The 21,201-nt window shown below is 35.6% G+C and overlaps 1 protein-coding gene across 1 annotated transcript in view; it reads right to left on the bottom strand.

Annotated features, from left to right (window-relative positions):
* CSMD1 (CUB and Sushi multiple domains 1) overlaps positions 1–21,201 on the bottom strand; it is a 1,210,323-nt gene that overhangs the window by 279,574 nt on the left and 909,548 nt on the right. Inside the window, exons 18-21 of the mRNA XM_056344568.1 lie at positions 10,416–10,604; positions 6,776–6,892; positions 5,161–5,376; positions 2,378–2,566 (exon numbers count right to left, since the gene is read on the bottom strand). Coding sequence (XP_056200543.1) covers positions 2,378–2,566; positions 5,161–5,376; positions 6,776–6,892; positions 10,416–10,604 — 711 coding nt within the window. The remainder of the gene's footprint in view (positions 1–2,377; positions 2,567–5,160; positions 5,377–6,775; positions 6,893–10,415; positions 10,605–21,201) is intronic.

Below are 21,201 nucleotides of genomic sequence, written 5' to 3'. Positions count from 1 at the left end.
CACAACCTGTAGTACTGGAACCAGTTAAATTCCTGATACATGACAGATGGTGAAGGGGACACAGCTCTCCTCTGGGGAGTTAAGAGAACAAATTTGTAACCTGTCACTTTAATACCACTTTGTGTTTTTCAGTAATTTTTCATAATATCTAGTCATCTTACAGTCCTCTAGGATTGCGTTTGGGGTTTAGGGGGTCTTTTTGGGGGTTTTTTGTGGTTTCGTGGTTTGAGTTTTTTAAGACAAAGACTACCGTTATTTAAGTACAGAAGTATGTTAACCTTTATATATTTGTTTATGGTTTTTAGGATGTCAGATACAGAATCATATTTTTAAATGATCATATTGTACTTTGATATTACTTCATAGAAATTAGTAACATTCATAGAAATTTTACTAGGTAGAGACAATTTTCTTCCTAAAAAACATGCCTTTCTTCTGTCGGTCCTCAAAATATGTGATTTGTTTAGCAAATGCTTTATATTAATATGAGTTGTATTCATTCCATTATGTTTCCTATGAATTATATATGTACATAAAACAGTACGTTGACTGTATTAAAGTCAGCTACTTAAGGAACTTTTAAAATGAGCAACAGTTAAGCAACATGCAGTAGCAAGAGTTTATTTTCAGTTTTAATTACACATGGATATGGCTTAACAATACCTTGACAAAGCTAAAAGACAACATATTACTAAGAATTGTAAGACTGCACAATTAACAGTCATCTTTTCTTCAACAACAGAGAAATAAAGAGCTAATTTTCCATTCATACATATGGACAGCCACAGAATAGAGGAACACACTTAAAATTAGGGGAAGTAAAATGCGATGATCAAAGTGAGTATGTGAATATTATTCTAGCGAAATTTGCACACTTGAAATCAATATGGACTGAAGGAGTTAGGTCTCTTCTCCCTGGAGAAGGCTCGGGGAGGAGGTACACACACACACACACACGACTCATCACAATATTCCAGTACTGAAAGGGCAGCTACAAAGAGGACAGAGTCTCTCCCTTTGCAAGGAGCCACATGGAGAAGACAAGAGGCAGCAAGTAAAAGTTGCTGTCAATACAAGAAAGAATTTTTTTACAGTGAGAACAATCAGTCACTGGAACAACCATCTGAGGAAGTGGTAGAGGCCTCATCATTGTAGTTTTCAAGATGCAACTGGACAGGGTGTTACACAATTTCGTGTAGGCTCCCTTTCACACAAAAGGTTGGACTAGCTGCTCTTTCAAGATCCTTTGCAATCTGGACTGTTCTATGGTTCTGTGATACTATGATATAGGATGGTATGCACTTAGCCAGCATTCATAGACAGTGTAAAGAACCCGGTGATACCTCTAAGATGCATCAAGCTGAAAATACCCTAAGACTTAAATCTAGAATTTCCAATAGAATGGAAAGCTCCATATGATTTTGGTTTCTCTCTCATCTGTAACTTTATTTCATCATGGATTAAATAGCCCCAGGTTTTTAAAACAAAATTAGAAAGAGTTTACTTTTTTTTCCATTAAAACTATATATGTGTATCTTACATGTACATACAATGTAGGTTGTACGACTTCTTTCACATACAGACATCCGTCTCTTTAAAACAAATAAAAGAAAAAAGTTGAAGCTGAGTTTCTCCCTTCATGAAATAAAATCTTATTTAAAACAAGAACCCTCTTAAGGAAATCCATTTAGAGGTCTGTGGAACTATTTGACATTTCAGAAGCATTATGTCAACAGTAGCTGATCAGATTCATTTGACACGGTAGTGATAAAACTATCTCACAAATCAAATAGAGCAACTGTACAAATCTTATAAAATCCAGGCACAGAGCTTTTCCCAGAAAAAAACTGTTCACTCAGTTTGAGCTTATAGCTACTGATTTTTAACAACAGGACATTAATTTTTAAAGTTACAGTTTACAATGTTGTAATACAGTTTATAGTTTATAAACTGTAAAAAAAAAAACCAAACCAGTTAAGAGTTACAAGAATAATAAGACAATATGAAAAAAAGACCTTTAAAACCAGCCAGGGATCTATAGAAAAGTTTATTTTCACCTAAAACCTCTAAAGCTTTCTTTAGCCTGAAAGAAAAATGATGAAATTTATGTCTTAATTATGGCAAACATACAGTTCAATAATTAGATTTACATTTTCTCTCACAAGATTTTCTATCACAACTCTATTCCTCTTTCTTATTTTTTTTTCTCTAAATAAAAGAGACATGCATTACCTAGATCTCGCACTGACTTTAAAGTTTGTACAGCTTGGGGATCAATCCTTTCAACCCAAGCACTTTGTTCTCTGGCCAGTATTCTGACACATGCCATGTGCTATTAACGATTTGATGAATGAAATGAAAGCATGTGACCACCTACCCACACACCTTGGCAGAGGTGCACTCCATACACGCCGGCCACCTCCCAGGCAGGTAAGTTTATTAGCACCTTCCAGGCGATATCCAGGAAAACATGAAAAAATCAAGTAATCTCCAACACCAAAATGAAAACCAATGCGTCTACTGAAGGCAGGAACACCAGGATCATCGCATGGCTCCAGATCATATTCTGCAGACAATAAAACATATATAAATAAACAGGACAAGTTTTCCATGGGGAAGCGGGGAGGGGTGGTGGTGGTGCTGGTGTGAAGCTTACCAACTTAGTTGCATTGTGTCAGTATGGAACACGTGGAAAACATGTATTTGAGTTCAGTTCTCTACTAAACACCAGTATTGTTTCTGTATGTCTATTGTGGCTATATATGCAGTAAATGTGTATCTATTTAGTCCATCCAGACTATATTTATTTTCTTAATTTCAAGGGCTGTGACCAGCTTACACTGTGATTTCTTTACTGTTATTTTGCTTAATTACATCCTTTGTATATAATTCTTGGTTCATTTCATCTGAAATCCCGAACAGCTTTAGAAGTGAGACTTACAGTTTTAAAAAAATCATTATGTAATAAAGAAAAATCTGACAAAATATCAAACAAAGGGTAAGGTCAATGAAAAGACATATGACCACATTTTCAAAAGATGTGCTTGAGTTTCCTAAGTAAAGCTATACTTTTAATCAGGTGATCTCTATTTGCACGCCTTTTAGAAATCCTACAGGTGCCACCCAACTGAAAACAATTTACTTTTTTAAAAAAAAAGTCTCAGGTGCGTGTTCTTATTGTCTATTTTATAACTACGCATCAGGAATAATTCAGGTGGAGTCAGAACAAATTAATGGGAAAAAAATCAGAGCTGTTACATACAGAGGGACTATATAGAACTCGGAAAGTGTCATCCTCGCAGAGTACGTTGAGGAAGTGTTACTGTATGTTTGTCCTGGTTTGGGGGCATTTTTCTTTTTAGATATTCATTACCGACCACTGTTCAAGAAAAGATGTTGAAAAAGATGAACTTTATGTCTAACCCCAAAAGTCTGATTTTATATGATTCAATTGACCCAAAAGATAACTTAGAAAAGAGACACTTCTGATAACTGATAAAAAAAAGCTATTTTCTCAAACATTTACCTTAGAGGTTAGTAGAAGTTAAGGTCAAAGCCACTTAAAGGAAGAAACTCCATTTAATCAGGGGAAGAAACTAACCCAAAGTTACTGAATGAGTATTTAAACAGCTGACTTACTGAATAAAATAAATGGCAAAATCTTTCCCCACAGCACCTGTCTTGTGGGAAGGTCCCGAATAGTAGAAGGAATTTACAAACCATACCAGTTTCTGCTGGCAAAGCTTCTAAGTTTTGAAAGCACATGACCTACTACCTCTGCTCAGCACTATAAAGGCTGAGGTGGGCATGGAGATACCCAGTGGCAGAACTCTAGGCACCTGGGAATTTTCCTGCCAAATTTCTGTGTTAGATGACATTCAAAACAGATTAAGGTCTTCTCACCAAGTACCTCTTACTATGAAGAAATACATTCTGATTGTTTGAAATGAAGAAAAGATACTTGCCCATTTGTGTCATAAAATTAATGTACCTGATAATCCTTCTCAAAAATACCTTTTTAATATAAATGGTGGAACATGATGGCTATCTGTGTGTATATCAGTTGTAGATAGGGCATAAACCTTTGCTTGTGTTTCAAAACTTCTGTGATCCACATATTTGGTTACTCTACAAAATTTCCTCTGCATCCATAATGATATCTTCAAGTTACCTAGCCCATTACCATCTTGATTTATTTATAAATAAACTACCAGAGATATCATTTAATATTCATATTTACATTCCAAACTTGCAAAACTGCTGAACTCTGACTTGGTTAGTCCAAAGTATCAAGAACAAATGTAATTCAGCATTTGATACAAGTAAATCTGACACTATTGCTCTGACCAGTGAGATGTTGGGTTTTTTCTTTTTAAAATAAGCAAGCTAAATTAGATACATTATTCATAAATAGCATGTTCATCTGTAAACATTGCCAGATCCTAAGAAAACATTGAAAAATTATGTAAGAGGGTCTGAAATATGAGTTCCTTCTGTGCTTGTTCCACAGAATATCCATGTGCATGACCATCTCAACTAATGGCCGATTCATTCATATGCGGATCTGTAAATATTCTATATTACAGTAATAGAGGTAGAAAAAGAAAATTATTGACAAATGTATTTTATATGTCATCTAGTATTAGAAGCCTGACTGTAAATAAAAAGCATTGAGATTTTCAATTATCTTGAAGAATTTGAAAAAGGTATCAGAACTTTTTCATATATCAACAGCTAAAAATATATTGTTTCATTTTTATATATACATTTTCTATTTCAAAATCTGTCAATTTAGACACCTCTGTGACCCTGACGTAGCACACTACTTTTTTTACAATAAGCATACTGCTTTTTTTTACAGTTTCTATACTTCCTTTAGTAAAACAGTACCAGTTAGTTCTTTCTTCTGAAGCAGTACCTTCTATCTTTTTATTTTTATACCCCACAGTTTTCCTCCAAACTTATTTTTCACACTGATGCTTCTCTGTGAACATGGAAAAATTCTCATTAAAACAGTCATATCACCAACATCGTTCTCAATCTGTTAGCCACCTTTATAAATCTTAGCCAGTGTTCTGTGATAGAGACTATAAAATTTCTAATGAGGTTTTTTACTGGTGCTTCGTGTTTCTGGATATTTAGCAGAATGGCATTTCTTACCTGAAAATGTTATGTTGAAGCCTTCATAAGAAATCGAAAAATCAGATATAAATCGAAGCTGTGCAGTAAAATTTCCAAAGAGGCCAGCTTTAATTGTAGGGGGTAAAACTGAGCCAGTTAACCTGGCTACTGGTTCTGTGAAGCTGCCATCTTCCGTGATGAGCAAATAGTCATGAGAGCTTTCAAGGTGAAATGTATGAAAAACCAGCTGTACACCTTTAAAATTTTTTAAAAGGGGAAAAAGAAAAGTTGTTATTAGGAAGTTTTTCTCTTTCTTTATATATAGATGATACAGAAAGAAAATCTTACATTATATGGGAAGATTTTTAGAAAGTTACACATGGAATCAAAACCTGAAATTTAGAAAATAAAAATGGCAGAAAGCACTTGGGCACAACCGATCAATATGTGCAGTGTGGACATTTGTCCAGCTCACTGTAAATCAATAGCTCCCATAAGAGGATTGATGGCATTCAGTGTCATTTGTATACAGCACTCTAAAAATCTAAGTTTGTATTGTATAGATTTTATGCAAGTTCCTGTATGCCTCTTTTACTTATAATGTCTACCGTGATCTTACTATTAAAGTAGGAGACATGCTTCAGTAATTGGCTAAAATTTTGTATTCATGTTTTGTTTCTGCATTTTCTCCAACACAATTCTGGTTTTTACTCTAAAAATCAGGGAAGTGCCCCTATAACAGGAGAAAGCATAAACAAGCTTTATGTACGGTCTTCCACAGATACAGATTCATATTTTCTGGGACCGGTCCCTTACTGAAGTCATGATCATTTTTCCCATTGCCAAATACCTGTCCAGCAATTGATTAAATTTTGAATTATAGTTAGGTTTTCAAATACATTTATTTACTGTGGGGATAAACATTCTTCATAGAAAGTCTTGTCACGTATTTTACATTTCAAATGCCATATAAGTTTTAAACAAAAATTCAGTCTGTAAGATTTTAAACAGTAGAAACTTCCAATATACCTCTCAGACTATCAAATGTAACAGACTTCTTGTCATAGAATGGAGATTGAGGAATATTTTTATTATGCTTTAATTCAGAGGTATGTGACGCATCATTAGTACTTCATAGGCTTTTTTCCTTAGTTCTTTTACACATTACCCTAACAGATAAGCTGTCAAGCCTAACTGTGCTTCCAAATATTACTCTATTGTATATATAACATAAAGATATATAATTTTTGGTCCTAATGACTTAAGTCTGAAATCTAAGGTTACTAATACACAGGTCAAATCTTCTTCATGCTTAGTAATGGAGAAAATTATCAACAAGGACCTGACAGTTTTCACTGAAAAATTTAGCTCTATTTAAGTATCTTCTAATTTCTGCCTATTTTTTTGAGCCTACAACACATTTCCTCTGGTAACTGTTAAAAGAATATTTCTATTGCAAAATAAATACAAATTAGAACAACACATCTGAATATATTTATTTTGGGATTTTGGGAAATAATACTTCTTCCTGAACAGAACAGCAGAAAACACTGATTTAACTCAATTCATAAAAGGCATTCTATTGTGTATGTGTGTTTGCATTTTTTAAACGTAGAAATTACATATTCATATGCAATTTATATTAGATACTTACCCTTGCCATGTGACACTTCAATAGTCCAAGTGCAGTTTAAAGAGTTTGGATAAAAATCAGGAAAACCTGGAGAAAGAACAGTTCCACTCTTCCCATGAATATATCCACCACATAAAGCTTTACAAGACAAAAAAAAAAAAAAAAAAAAAAAAAAAAAAGAGGGAAAAAAGAGGGGGAGGGGAAAGCCAATAGAAGTCATACAGAAATCCTAGAAATCCTGGTTTTATTAAAATAAAAATTAGTTCACTTTTTGAACTACTCTTAAAATTTAAAATAAGGTCAAGCATTAAAATAAGAAGTTAATTCATCCAAAGACATAACATCCAAATTTGACAATTTCTTTTTAAATTAGTCCTTGAAAATTAGTTTACTTTTCATCTACAGCTTGTCTTGTTAGTTAGCAGAATACAAAAGCAAGCAAAACTTTGTTCCAGAATATTGCAAGTATTAATCACTATTGTAGTAGTACTAAAAAATAAGATTAATTTTTTTGTGAACTAACTAAAAAATTAAATATCTTGCAGCTACTTTTCTTGTACTATCTATTTTAAAAGGTATATGTTTAATTCATTTTCTATGAAACAATAATATTTAAGAATCAATGTATTTTTTAAAAAATAATAAACGTGTAGCTATTTGATTTCTTCTGCGATGTTCAAGGGGAAAAAAGTAACTTCCTCTCTTTTAAAAGATTCAGATACATCGTAAGTAATTTATTTGGAACTGAATACTTTGAATGACACAATAAATATTCTAGAAAGCATTTTATGCATACCAGAATTTGCTAAACTAGGCTGCTCAACTTTACATGGCAAATTAATTAAAATTTAAGATTTGCATGCTAATTGGTCACTGGTCTTTTAAATACAGAATGGCTGTGCATTTCACTCATCTGTTGCTGTCCACCTTTTTATGTTGTTGTTTGTTTGGGGTTTTTTTATTTAATAAACTAAATGTTTAACAATAACACAACAAAGCATTAAGATGCTTTTAGTCTTCTTCCTTACATACAACAATATACTTTGCCATAAACTAGACGGTAAATATATGTGACAAAATGTTCAATAAACCTGCAGCACTTGTATGTAAATGTTTATATATATATACATGCTAGCATTTTAGCTAAAGTACATTTTTTCATTTCTTAGAAAAAGCTGTTTGTTAAAGTTTTAAATGTTTTTTGAATTTATATATTATATGTATTTAAAGATAAGCAGATGGAAAGGAAATGTTTCTAGCCTGGTTTTGTCTGCATATATGTATTTCTGCACATAAGGATGAATGAGAATATGCATAGCTAAAACCACAGTAAATATATAGTTGGTAATATTACTTAATAAAAAATAATTACATACATCAGGTTCATAATGCCAGAAATGAATGATAGAATACATTTGTTCAAAATCCCTCTTATTCTTTAAACATCACAGAAGGAAGAAAAATATTTGACTGTCAAAGATTCCTTCAAGCAGATATTAAATATTTACAAATAATTTACACAGGTTTAAGTTTAACATTTAAAATACAGAAATTACCTGGTTTTATTTAGCTTTCTTTAATTTATTTTTTTTTTTATGCTTCACCTTGACATTATAGATTTTTGAGAATGACACATCACTTAGAGGGAACTTTAACCACTGTGTCTCTGTACACAAAGAACAGGTTATTTTTTTGTTGGCATGAAACAAAGCAACACACTTTTCTTTTAGGGATTTATTCTGCTGATTTAATTTCTGAAGTTGCAATTTTGAGAATTTCAATAGTCTGCAGGTGACTGCAGTATGCTCTTTTCAAACTCAGTTAAATCTGTCACATACCAAAAATTTGGGTGACTACCTAAAAGAATGTGAGTTTTATTTCATCTTTTTAGACTAGTTAATTCAATGTAGCTGAATATGTGAAGAAAAAAGAAGAAAATTAGTATAACCCCTTGTACGTTGCTTGCTTAGAGTCCCTGCTCAGAAAGGCTTGAATTTTTTTATCATACACTTATGCTGCAAGTGGATGATGGACCTGGGAAATAGGGGCTCTTTTTCAGTGAGTGAAAATTAACCAGACCTTTCTGTAGTTCAACATTCATATGGAAAAAAGAGTTGAATATTGGTGTTCTATATCAAAATTACATTCATAAATTTTAGTACAAAGTAAATGGAAAAAGGATACTATACAAAGATAAGATTCATATAATACTGTTCTTCAACCCATTGCAGCAAAGCAAAAAAGCAAAAGGAACTAATAAAACTAGTGGAAGAATACTAAAAATGCTTTGTTTATTTTACAATACAGCTTATAGGAAGATTTGTGATACTCCAAGGTTCATCAGCTGTGGCAAGAACATAGTCTAAGATTTGATCAAAAATGCAATTGAAAACAATAGTTTGCTTCTGTCTCTGCAAAGGAGAAACAAGTTGTAATGCTTACAAGGTGAGTGAGCTTGAATTGCATATTAATTTGCTTTGTAGTGATTAAGTGCTTTTATCTTTCGGTAGCTTTTATGTTTTGGGCATGGGGCCAGAAGGTTGTAGTGAGAATTAGAAGCCTGAGTGAGAGTAAATATTCAGATTTAACAAAATCCATTTAAAACAGAGTTAGAAACTAAAATACTTTGCTGAATCTGATCTAACTTTACCCTTTGACATTCCACTGTAATCAATGAAAACCTTGGACTTTAAAAGGGAGTTAGAAATTAACTAATGTAAGTAATTCACTAAAGCAAGAACCATTGTTGGTGTGAACCGCATCTTTTCCCTTCACATATTGAACTGTCATCAGTGCCTTAGAACACATATCTTAACGAGAAAGAAATGTGATCAAGACAAACACGCTTTTAAAGGTAATCATTTAGCAACCCTAAGAAAGAAAATAAAAGGTTTTAGCAAGAGGTTTAACAAAAGGAGCTTATGGAGAATTTTCAAAGATGCTGTGTTCTTTCCCTTTTGAAATACTTAATTACATTTGGATCTTATTTTCTGTGGTTTCTATCAGAGAGATTTTTTAGCAGCTATACAAGCATTCCTTGAAAAAACTGACTTGATACTGTAGTGCATAGAAAAATAATGTAGCAAAAATTCCAATGTTAAAGAAGAACACAGAAATATTTGCTAGTATAGTTCAGCATTCAAAAAAAGGTTTCATGAAAGCTCTAGACAGTTTCATATTGCATATCTGCCAAAAAAGTTAATGAACTAATCAAAATTTCAAAACAAAAATATATTGAGAAAATTAATTACACAGGTTGATCATGATCTGTTTTATTACTTGGTATCCTGAATTTTGAGCAATTATTTTGGTATTCAGTATTCCAAGTTTAAAATGCAAGTTAATTGTCTTTGCTTTGAAAATATTAGTTGAATGGCACCCTTTTCATTCACAGTTGATAAGTGGCACCCTGTGAGAATTCAGATTTCCTATTGGTGAATATATACCTGTAAATATCACCGTACATTACAGTACTTGACGGAAGGTTGATATGGAGGTGTAAAGTATGGCTTTTATTAACAGCAAAATAATTTTTGACAAGTGTGCATCTTGGCATAATTGAAGGGAGTAGTAGCAATGATAAGCTTAATTAGTTCTCAAAAACAGGAGATTAACTTTTTTTGGACTTTAAAGCTGCCATCTGAATAACTTGATACTTTACCATCACAGCTGGGTAATGCGTGATTCCACTGATGGTTTCTTTCACATATGAGTGGCTCTTCATCGCTCAGTGTATATCCTGGATCACAGCTAAAAGTAACTGTGGAGCGGATATTAAAGTTGTTACCATGGCGATGGCCATTCACAGGAATCCCTGGGTCAAGGCAGGAATCTGATTCTAGAGTAACACCTGAAACACAGATTTAATTTGTTTATTTTCCTTTTTTTTTTTTTTTTTTGACAGTAAACAGAAAAAAATCCCAGCCAAAACACAAAATGAATAAGACGGGAGGAAGAACGAGCCTCCAAAAGATATTTGTTATCATTGCCTCAGAACTGATGTAGGACAGAAAGCACTTTCTCTGTTACCACTCTTCAATTTTCAGTCTCATAGAACAGGAAGCCCAAATGAAGTAGGAAAAGATTGGAGCTTTAACGTATATTTCATCAAACTGAAAAAAAGAGCCAGTAAAAGTACTGGACATCTTAAACTATAGGAAGATATTAAGGTTTAAAGTATGAACACAAATTTTGATAGTATATAAATTGTTTTTGATTATTCCATGTTATCTGTTCAATTTCTCATACTGTGGGACAGCTCAACTTTCCTCTGTCATAGTAATAGTTCTTTGATTTAGCAAAAAGCAGTGTAAAAAACCTACAATTGATGAACTCAGAAACTACTTGTTAATTCACACAGATACTACTACCATATGCATCAAAAATAGTAAGATAATTAATATAGTTTACACAATTGTATAACTCTTATCTGACTGAAGCAGTCTTTAGTAATTATGTCTTATAGGTGAAATTGAATAGTGTTTGGCAGATAAACATGGAGCTATACACTGAAAAAGTAAAAAAAAAACCCAAAGTTATCTAATGGAGGTGAATTAACCTCCATGAAATTACCAAGCATTATCTATTATGTTTATAGTGATAGCAAATGATTGTGGAATTTAATCATGTAATGAAATATAATGGATACACACAAGGGAAAAAGGCTATTGGGATAAAAGGGATTTCTTTTATTTTCTTTTACTATGTGTGGTGTGTTGATCTTGGCTGGCTGCCGGTCCCCTATCAGCTGCTCTCACTCTCCTCCTCAACAGTACATCAGAAAAAAGTTAGATAGAAAATAAGATGAAAAAACTCATGATCTGAGATAAAGAGAGGAAGATCACTTACCAATTACCGTAACAGCCAAATCAGACCCAATTTGAGGAAAATTAATTTAATTTTTTGACAATTAATAATAGAGTGGGATGGTAAGAAACAAAGGCAAAAACTAAAACACACACACACACACACACCACCCCTGTATTGGGTTTGCACGGCCAGGTTTTGGTAGTGGGGAGCTAGAGGGGTAACTTCTGCGAGAAGCTGCTAGAAGCTTCCCCCATATATGATAGAGCCAATGACAGGTGGCTCCAAGATGGACCTACCGATGGCCAAAGGTGACCCCATCCAGTGGCTGTGGTAGTACCTCTTTGATAACATATTTAAGAAGGGGGCAAAAACCAGCTGTGGAACAACAGCAGCAGGGAGAAGTGAGACTATGTGAGAGCAGTAACTCTGCAGATGCCAGGGTTAATGAAGGTCCCCTGCAGCCCATGGTGAAGACCATGGTGAGGCAGGCTGACCCCTGCAGCCCATGGAGGTCCATGGTGGAGCAGATATCCACCTGCAGCCCATGGAGGAGCCCACACCAAGACAGATGGATGCCCAAAGGAAGCTGTGACTCCATGGGAATCCCATGCTGGAGCAGGCTCCTGGCAGGACCTGTGGACCCATGGAGAGAGGAGCCCACACTGGAGCAGGTTTGCTGGCAGGATTTGTGACCCTGTGGGGGACCCATGCTGGAGCAGCTTGTTCATAGAGAACTGCACCCCATGGAAGGGACCCCGACTGGAGCAGTTTGTTAAGAACTACAGCCCATGGGAAGGACTCACATTGGAGAAGTTGATGGAGGACTGTCTCCCGTGGGAGGGACCCCACGCTGAAGTAGGGGAAGAGTGTGAGAAGTTGTCCCCCTGTGGAGGAAGGAGCAGCAGATACATGTGATGAACTGACTGCAACCCCTATTCCCTGTCCTCCTGTGCTGCTGAGGGGGAGAAGGTAGAAGAAATTGGGAGTGAAGTTGAGCCTGGGAAGAAGGGAGAGGTGGAGGGAAGGTTTTGTAAGATTTGGTTTTATTTTCTCATTACTCTGATTCTAATTGGAAATAAATTAATTTTCCCAAGTCAAGTCTGTTTTGCCCATGATGGTAATCAGTGAGTTAACTTTCCCTGTCCTTTACCTTGACCCATGAGTCCTTTGTTATTTTCTCTCCCCTGTCCTGCTCAGAAGGAGTGATGGAGCAGCTTGGTGGGCATCCCCTCTTCTTCCCAGGCTCAACTTCAGTCCTCCATTTGCAACTTCTTTACTTCCCTATTCCTCCCCAGGCTGCATGGCAGGGATGGGGAAGAGGGGTTGTGGTCAGTCTATAACAGCTTCTCTCTGCTGTTCCTTTCTCCTCACACTTTTCCCCTGCTTTAGCATGGGACTTTCCCACAGGCTGCAGCCCCTCAGGATAAACCTGCTCCTGCATGGGACTGCACGGGATGCATCTTCCTTCGGGGAATATGCACCTGCTCTGACATGGGCCCACCACAGGCTGCAGTGTGGATATCTGCTCCACTGCGGTCTCTTCCTTGGGCTGCAGGAGCATCTCCTTCTCTGTCCTTGGCATTTGTAGGATTGTTTCTCACACTTTCTTTTCCTCACTCATGTACGCAGCATTATGTCCTTTCTGATAATACATTATCACAAAGGTGCCACCAACATGGCTGATGGGCTGTGTCTTGTGGTGGGTTCATTGTAGCCAGCTAGAACCAGCTGTGTCTGGCACAGGGCAGCCCTGGACTCTCTTCACAAAGGCCACCCCTGCAGCTCCCCTGTAACCAAAACCTTGCCTCCTACAGCTGACATGGTTTCTTCTTCTATGAGAAGCTGAGTGTGTCCAGAGGGAAACCTTGAAGGTACTGGCTGTCGTGGGCAAAAAGATGACAGACTATGAAGGACAAAGCCAGCATGAGGCCTGCAGTAAAAGAAAAAAACCTAGAAGCTGGCTAAAACCAGCAGGTAGCAAACACATAGTCAAGCCTCAGAGATAAGACCCAGAGGAGCCTGTGCAGAGTTTGTTGCAACCCAAAAAGCTACTGACTTGTTAAAAAAACTGCCCAGAAAGGGACAGGAAGTATATGTGTGTGGAAGGGATCAATTATAAACACTTTAATGTTTGTTATCAGGCAATTTACTTAATTCTGAAAAATTATCTGTTGTGCATCCATTTGAATAATACTGGACTTATGAGTTTAGAATTCCTTGTCAGTTTTTGGAATAAAATCTAGACATAACCACTTCAAAGTTCTGGCACTCATTGCATTTACTGAAGTATTTTCACGTTAATGTCAGTATTTTGGTGCTGGGTTGGAAAGAATGCTTGACTTCATATTGGTGATGTCATCACTCATAGATGCTGTAAAGAGCCTTGAGCAAGATTAGTTCTCCTGAGGTCTTCAAAGATTTTATGTGCTTCATCACAGGTGACCTGAACTTCCAGCATGACTCTTTCCAGTCTGCTTTTTGCTAAAGAATTTCCTTCCTCAAACTGCCAACAGCACAAAATTCTGTATAGCAGGGCGTTAGGGATTTCCTGGATCCTTAGCCCCCTAAACACATCCTAAAGGTGGTGATGCTCTCAGCTGCCTGTGTATCTATAACTGTTTCTGTGGAAGTTGTACTCTCAGTTTACTGCTTCTACCCTGCTTTATTTATCCAGGACTATCACATAATCTTAAGAATGAGGTAGGCAAAGTTCAAAACTAAGGGAAAAAAATTATCAGAGCATAAAGTAAATGTTTTAGAATTATAGATGTTAGGGCTGGAAGCAAGGCTACAAACAAGAATGTCATAAATAATGACTCTAGATTGCACAGGCAAATATTGCCTGTACCCTCCAGCTATTCCTTAGCTCAGTTAGAACTCAGATTTGAAAGCTTATGATCTAGTTTTCATGAAGTAACCCTGACATACTTACATTCTAGATGAATAAGTTTCTTCTAGACATGACTGCACGCTTTTAATGCAAATGTACCATGTTAGCTGACACTGCATTTTTAGATTCCCTTTACCTGTCTTAAATTGAGGAATATAAACTCAAAGAACTCTTTTAAGTCTGTAATAGGCACTTTTATGTGCCCTAAATTGTGTACATATTAAATGTGTATGAAATTTTAACTTTGATACACGGTAATTTTTTTCAGACAAACTATCCTTCATGTTTTGAGGTATGTTAGAGTAGACGGAAGTCCACAGTAGCCTTCTTAAAATTCCTTCTTCTTAAGGGCAGCCTTCCACCCCTGCATCAACACAACAATTGCTTTGGGATTTTGAGACACATTTAACAGATAAACTCATTTGTTTCTTTTTGAAGTAATAACTAGATTACATTGATAATGTTGTTACACATTTTTGCAAGGAGACCAAAAGCTGTAGCAACCTTATCAGCTTCCATGTTTGGGACTAAAATAGTGGTGCTATATAAATTAAAAAACTCAGCTCAGGTAACAGCTTAATTTCCAGGGGAAAATATTCAGTATGTAAGTTTTAACAATCATAAACATAGCTGCAAAGAAATCATTTTTCTTTGGGTTTTTTTGGACAAAGATTTGGGGTTTTTTCTTAATTGGAAATAACAAGACAAGCTTAATAATGGGCAGTACACTGAAAGTCCTGTCTACAAAAGGACAATATTAAACTATATATGAGAAATTCTGGCATCACAGTGTTAAATTTTGAGCTCATGGTTGGAGATAGTTGATTTAACACTATTCATAACAATTAGCTCAGTAACTATAAGATTCAAGTCTGGGTGAAAACCACGTCTTTTCTCTCCCACCCTACATAATGCAGTATTTCTCAAGAAGACCATGCTTAGTAGCTCCCTCAAAAAAGACTCCCTCCACTTAAACCCATGTAGCAGTGGGAATTAGACAAGCAGATAATTCTATCCTACAATTTAATCATTCTCTTTTCAAAAGAACATAACACATAGTCCAAAGTAAACAGCAACATCAAAGCAAAAGCCTTTGTGTATCACTGAATAATTGAAAAATATGGACAGTCATCCTGAAAAAACTTCACTTTGCCAATACTGAAATTTCATCAAACATTAATCAACCTGTTGCTGTGAGCTGTATTAGATGCTTCATTGATTATTAAAATGCATATTTTGCAAACACGACTTACAAGTAATTTTTACAAACCAATTTAATCAGTAGATGGCATTAGATCTCTAAAGAGGTAATTAATTTGTTGCTGTACTGCATAAAGCATACAACAGCTATACAGATTTATATACTACAAACTCATATATATTACACACCTCTACTTTTCCCTTCACAGATCAAACAGTTAAAATAGTGAGAAAAATGGAATACTAAAGTGTAAGATTGGTAAACTGTATGTCTGTGTGCAAAAGCAGTTGCTGTATTAGTCAATGAATCCCAAAAAAGTTTTGAAGAATGGAAGTGTTTCAGCTGGAAGCTAGAGTGCTATTCTTTGCCATCAGTATAGAATCATCAGTGAGGCAGATGACAAAAGCAATTTTTTGAACAATAAGAGAAAAATAATGCCTAATAAAAGAGTTGATTATATAGGTAGGCTTATTCTAACAATGAAAGGAGAACAATGTTCTGGTTTTTGCAGGGATAGATTTAATTTTCTTAGTAGCTGGTGCAGTGCTGGGTTTTGGCTTTGGTGTAAGAACAATGTTGACAGCACATGGATGGGTTTGGTTGTTGCTGGGTGATGTTTATACTAAGTCAAGGACTTCAGTTTCTCAGGCCCTGCCAGTGGGAGGGCTGGAGGGCCACAAGAAATAGGGAGGGGACACAGCCAGGACAGCTGGCCCAAACTAGCCAGAGGTATTCCATACCATGGGATGTCGTGGTATATAAACTGGGGTGGGGTTGGGGTGGCCGGGTCCTGCTGAACACTGCTTGGGTACTGGCTAGGTGTTGGTCAGCAGGTGGTGAGCAGTTGTATAGTGCATCACTTCGTTTCTTTTCTCCCTTTCCTTTGGATTTCATTCCTCTCCCCTTCTCCCTCCTTTTCATTACAACAATTATTATTATTATTAGTTGTATTTTATTTTTTTCAATTATTAAACTCTTCTTATCTCAACACTCAAGTTTTACACTCCTTTCCAATTCTTCTCCCCATCCCTCTGAGTGAGGGGGGAGTGAGTGAATGGCTGTACTGTGCTTAGTCACCAGCCGGCATTAAACAGCAACAAATAATGTAAATTATCTTTGTTTTGTAAAATTCACATTTTTAAAAAAGAAATAGAATAGGTGCTTGCTTATCAGAATACGGTTCCAAGAATTAGAACCAAAGACCACCCCATTAAATCAGGAGAGGGCCTAATCTTTGGCACCGATTTCAAAGCATGGCCAGCTAACATTCATACAGATAAAATCTTGCCCATCTTAAGTAAGACTGTTGCCTTTTGAGAACAGTCATTGGCTGATGTTATTCCTAGAACTATGGCCAGATATGTAAAACAAGGTGCTAGCTGGCACGGGTCAAAATCCTACAGGAGATTGTGCTTAAACTATATGAATGACTGCAAGACTGAAGCCAGGATTCAAGAATTTCTAACTTACTGGATCAGATATAGCTCAAGTGGCCAGAAATATTTCCCTGTAACTTTACAAGTTTAGCCTTAAAGATTAATTAAATTAGCCTTATTTAATTAATTAATTAGCCTTAAAGATTAATTAAAAAATTAGCCTCAAAGAACTTCAAGCCTGCTTACACACTTAGTCTTGGTGTTCTTCCAGCACCTCTTAAGAGTGTAACGGTGAGTCTCTGCACTTGAATTGTTTGCTGTCACAATACTGACACAAAAAAAATATTCTTACATCACTAAAAACTGTGATACAGTTAACAGATTTTTAAAAATCATGATAGAGAAACACATTAATAATGTTATAAAGCAGGTGGGGAAGTAAAGTTGCTTGAAAATGAGAAGTGAAAGAGTGAAGGTAGTGTAAGGGGGAGGTAGAGGATGAAAGGGAAGATGGAGGTGTTATTACTTCAAGAGCTTTTTTCTTCTTCCATATAAAAGTTGAAAATTTCTTCTCTAAAGAATATCTGCATGGTATTTCTAAGTGACGGAGCATAACATAGCCAAACTTAGGAGTGCACTTGGATGCATATTATTTTTCTTAATGAGCTACAGAAGTAATTTAGAAAGCCAGAACTAGCGTGTCATCACTGTCCTGCTCATTGGTGACAGGGAGCACAGGCTTTTTAGCAGAGTTCTAGACTGAACTCCATGTCTAGCTGCCATTCTGAGCTACTAGGCAAATGAGACTGTTATTATGCCTTCCCTCCTGACTGCCAAGTCTTTTCTGACTAAATAAGTCCATACTTTTCAATGAGTCCATATGTGTCATGTTTTCCATGTTAACAACCTCATACGTTTTTTAAACTGGGTCCCAAACTGGATACAACATTCTCTCTGGTCATCAAGTAAAGTGAAATAATTATTTTCTAAATCCTAGGTAAAATAGTCCTGTAAACAAAAATTGTCTTTCTTGTAATTATTTTCTTTATTATTATTATTATTATTATTATTATTATTAACTATAAACAACCAGATGATCCTACATTTTGCATTACTACTGCATTTTCTTTAGATTATTTATGTTCTGTGTAAAAACCAGATCCTTTTCTACTGTATTTCTATTTTGTATCTGTGCAAATCATTTCTCCTTTCGTGTTTACGCTTAGTGTGTTTCTTTATTCTTTAGACTATTTCTTCAGTTCATTTAGCTTGTTTTTAATTCTAGCCCTCTCCACCATAGTCCTTGCTATAAATATATGTTGGAATAATCTTCAGAATTTGTAAGTGTTCTTCTTATATTATCATCAAAACTGTTCATAAAAATATCAGATAATTTTGGATCTAGGCCAAATAACAGTAGGATCCTGACAAATTTGAGTTAGACTGTCTGCTCTTCATGTAAAAGTTTTCATAACTGTTCACAGCATCACAGAATCACTAACAGTTCAGGCTGGAAGGAACCTCTGGAGGTCATCTGGCCCAACTCTTCCTGCTCAAGCAAGGTCACCTAGAGCTAGTTGCACAGGTGCATCCATGTCTGGATGAATTTTTAGTATCTCTAAGGATGGAGATTCCACAGTCTCTCTGGGAAAATTTTTTCCAGTGCTCAATGAAGTGCTTGTAATCATTTCAGATAGACCAAATTTTTATATTTTCTCTGGAAGACTTCTAAAAGCCTTATAAATGTCAACACAGAGCTGTTTCCTTCCCTTTCCATTCCTGAATCTACAAAACCAGTTAACCTCTCAAGAAAGAAATTAGGTTGGTTTGACATAATCTGTTCTTCTCAAATACAAATCATTTGTTCCTTATCAACTTGTTTATCATCTTGAAACTAGTATCTTTAAAGAGTGAAGATAAAACTAATGTCCTTGATCCTTCTGGTCCTCATCTCTTTTTTTTGTTGTTGTTGTTTTGTTGGTTTTTTGGTTTTGGGTTGTTTTTTTTTTTTTAATTTCTTTTTTCCCTCCCTCCTTTCTTTGAAAGGTGTGTTCTTTTCTGAATTTGTTTGAAAATTCCCAAAAACAATTTTGAATTTTCAGGCACAATTTTCAGTGGAGTATAGACTGCTTGTGCTTTGCTTTTAAGTATAGCACAGGGAATTCCAGCAGTTCCTGATGAATAAAATATATGTAATTATCCCAATATTAGGCAGTACCCTCTTTCCATGCGCTGTATTCTTACCTTGTAAATGTTCACTTGTGTTAAGTATATGGTCAAAATTAAGCTTTTCTGCAAATGCTGCAAAACTGGAACAGAACATACTGTTCTCTGTGACAGCTGATGTTTGCTCAACTTTTTATTAAGTAATGATTTTTATTTTTTTCTTACTTTGAATATATTTACAGATACTTTTGTTACTGTCTTTCTGTCCCCTGTTCCTGTAAGTAAATAGATATTTTAAATTTTCTGATTTTATCCTAAGAGATCTGTGTTACTCTTTGATGGCCATCTATAGCAATGTTTGAATATATCCAACATTTACATGATTAACTTTTGGGTTACATATCGTTAAAATAGATTTTTAAATAGCTTTAGAAATGGATAGTATCTTTTCTTTCTCAAAAAAAAAAAAATTGCCAATATTCTGTTGGGCTTTAATATAATCTCTTTCATAAATGACTTTCAGAATTCATTCCTAAGGACATTCACATAGCAATATCTCAAGTTTGGTGCAGTTTAGATTTCTGAAAACCATTGACTTTATCACAATTGTGTTACTTCATGCTTTCATTTCTTAAGAATCATAAACTCTATTATTTCATGGGCACTTTCACAAAAGCTGTCATTCTTATTCAGAATGTATTGGTTCTTCTTAGTCAGAGTTAAATTGACTGCTGAAACAAAAAGTTCTCCCCCGGTATTCCAAAAACTTTTTCCATTGACTGAGTCTTGCCACTGAAAATTTGATGAATCTTTTCTCCATATCCAGACTATTAACACGGAGTACTGTTTCTTCAAATGAGTCAAGGACCAAGGAAGGATCTATATCTGATACCCACTGCAGAAATGCTTCAGGAGCTCCCAGTGCTGACAACTAGAAGAGAGACTGTGACAACAAATCCCAGTTGCGTTACATGAACATGTACAACATGATGGAACATGGATGCAATTTTTGTTCTGTGAGCAACCTGCTGTCAGAACAAACCAGTATGAACAGTGAGGCTGTGACTGACTTAAGGCGCCTACTGGAACAAATGCACTGACACAGGTATGACATGTTTAGCAAGCTTTCTCTGTACAACTTATGCTGTGAATATGGACATACCCATTCCAGTTGGTGGCAGCTAAAAAGTCTCTGTTTATATTGCATTTTTTCTACAGTATGGACATTCAGGGCAAGGTTCAATTTCAATTTAAGATGCTCCCAGTGATGTGTCTGTAGCCTGGTTTGGTCTTTAAGCTCCTTTCACAGTCAAAAGAGAACTGATCAGCCCAGTCAGGGCAAACTAGGGAGCAACTGATTCAGCAAAGTTACAGGGAGAGAAATTTTATTGTTTCAATATACATTTCTAGTGCCATCCTTTCATAACCACGATGTCTCCATGGAACAGGGAGACATGGCAAAGAACTTGTGCAACATCCAAATCTCTGGTGCAGTGCTTGGCATAGTACAGGTGGCATAGAACCTAAACCAGCTCTTAACTCTCCATGCTTAGGTGACTGAATACAGCCCCGGCTTCTACTTCAGAGTTTAAAGAATTGCTCCCTGGACTCCATCGATTGCATTGACCAAATCTCCATTTCCCAAAATGTAAGCTTCAGGCTCTAAACACTTCTATATTGACACTTAAATTTATAGGTTTAATCTGCCAGCTGAGTATCATTCACAATGACATGAAAGCATAAGAGAAACAGCAGTCATCAAAACTAAGAAAGGATGTTAAGCTCTTTGTTAGTAACTATTGAAATTCAATTGTCAGATAACTTTTTAATGGGAAATATAATTCACAACAAATAAACAATCTCACTCCTTAAACTGGGAACCTTTTTTTAAAATTTCATTTCATCTTCTTACTCTTTTCTAGGTAAAAAATAATAGCAGCCACCCTTCTAGATGTTACTTCTACTGAAAGAGAAAGATGCTTTATTCAGGCAGACAATCTGCTCA

The sequence above is a fragment of the Falco biarmicus genome, chromosome 6 (assembly GCF_023638135.1).
Source record: "Falco biarmicus isolate bFalBia1 chromosome 6, bFalBia1.pri, whole genome shotgun sequence".
NCBI lineage: Eukaryota > Metazoa > Chordata > Aves > Falconiformes > Falconidae > Falco > Falco biarmicus.
Note: the sequence above shows the minus strand (reverse complement) of the source record. Positions and strands in the feature narration are given on the sequence as shown.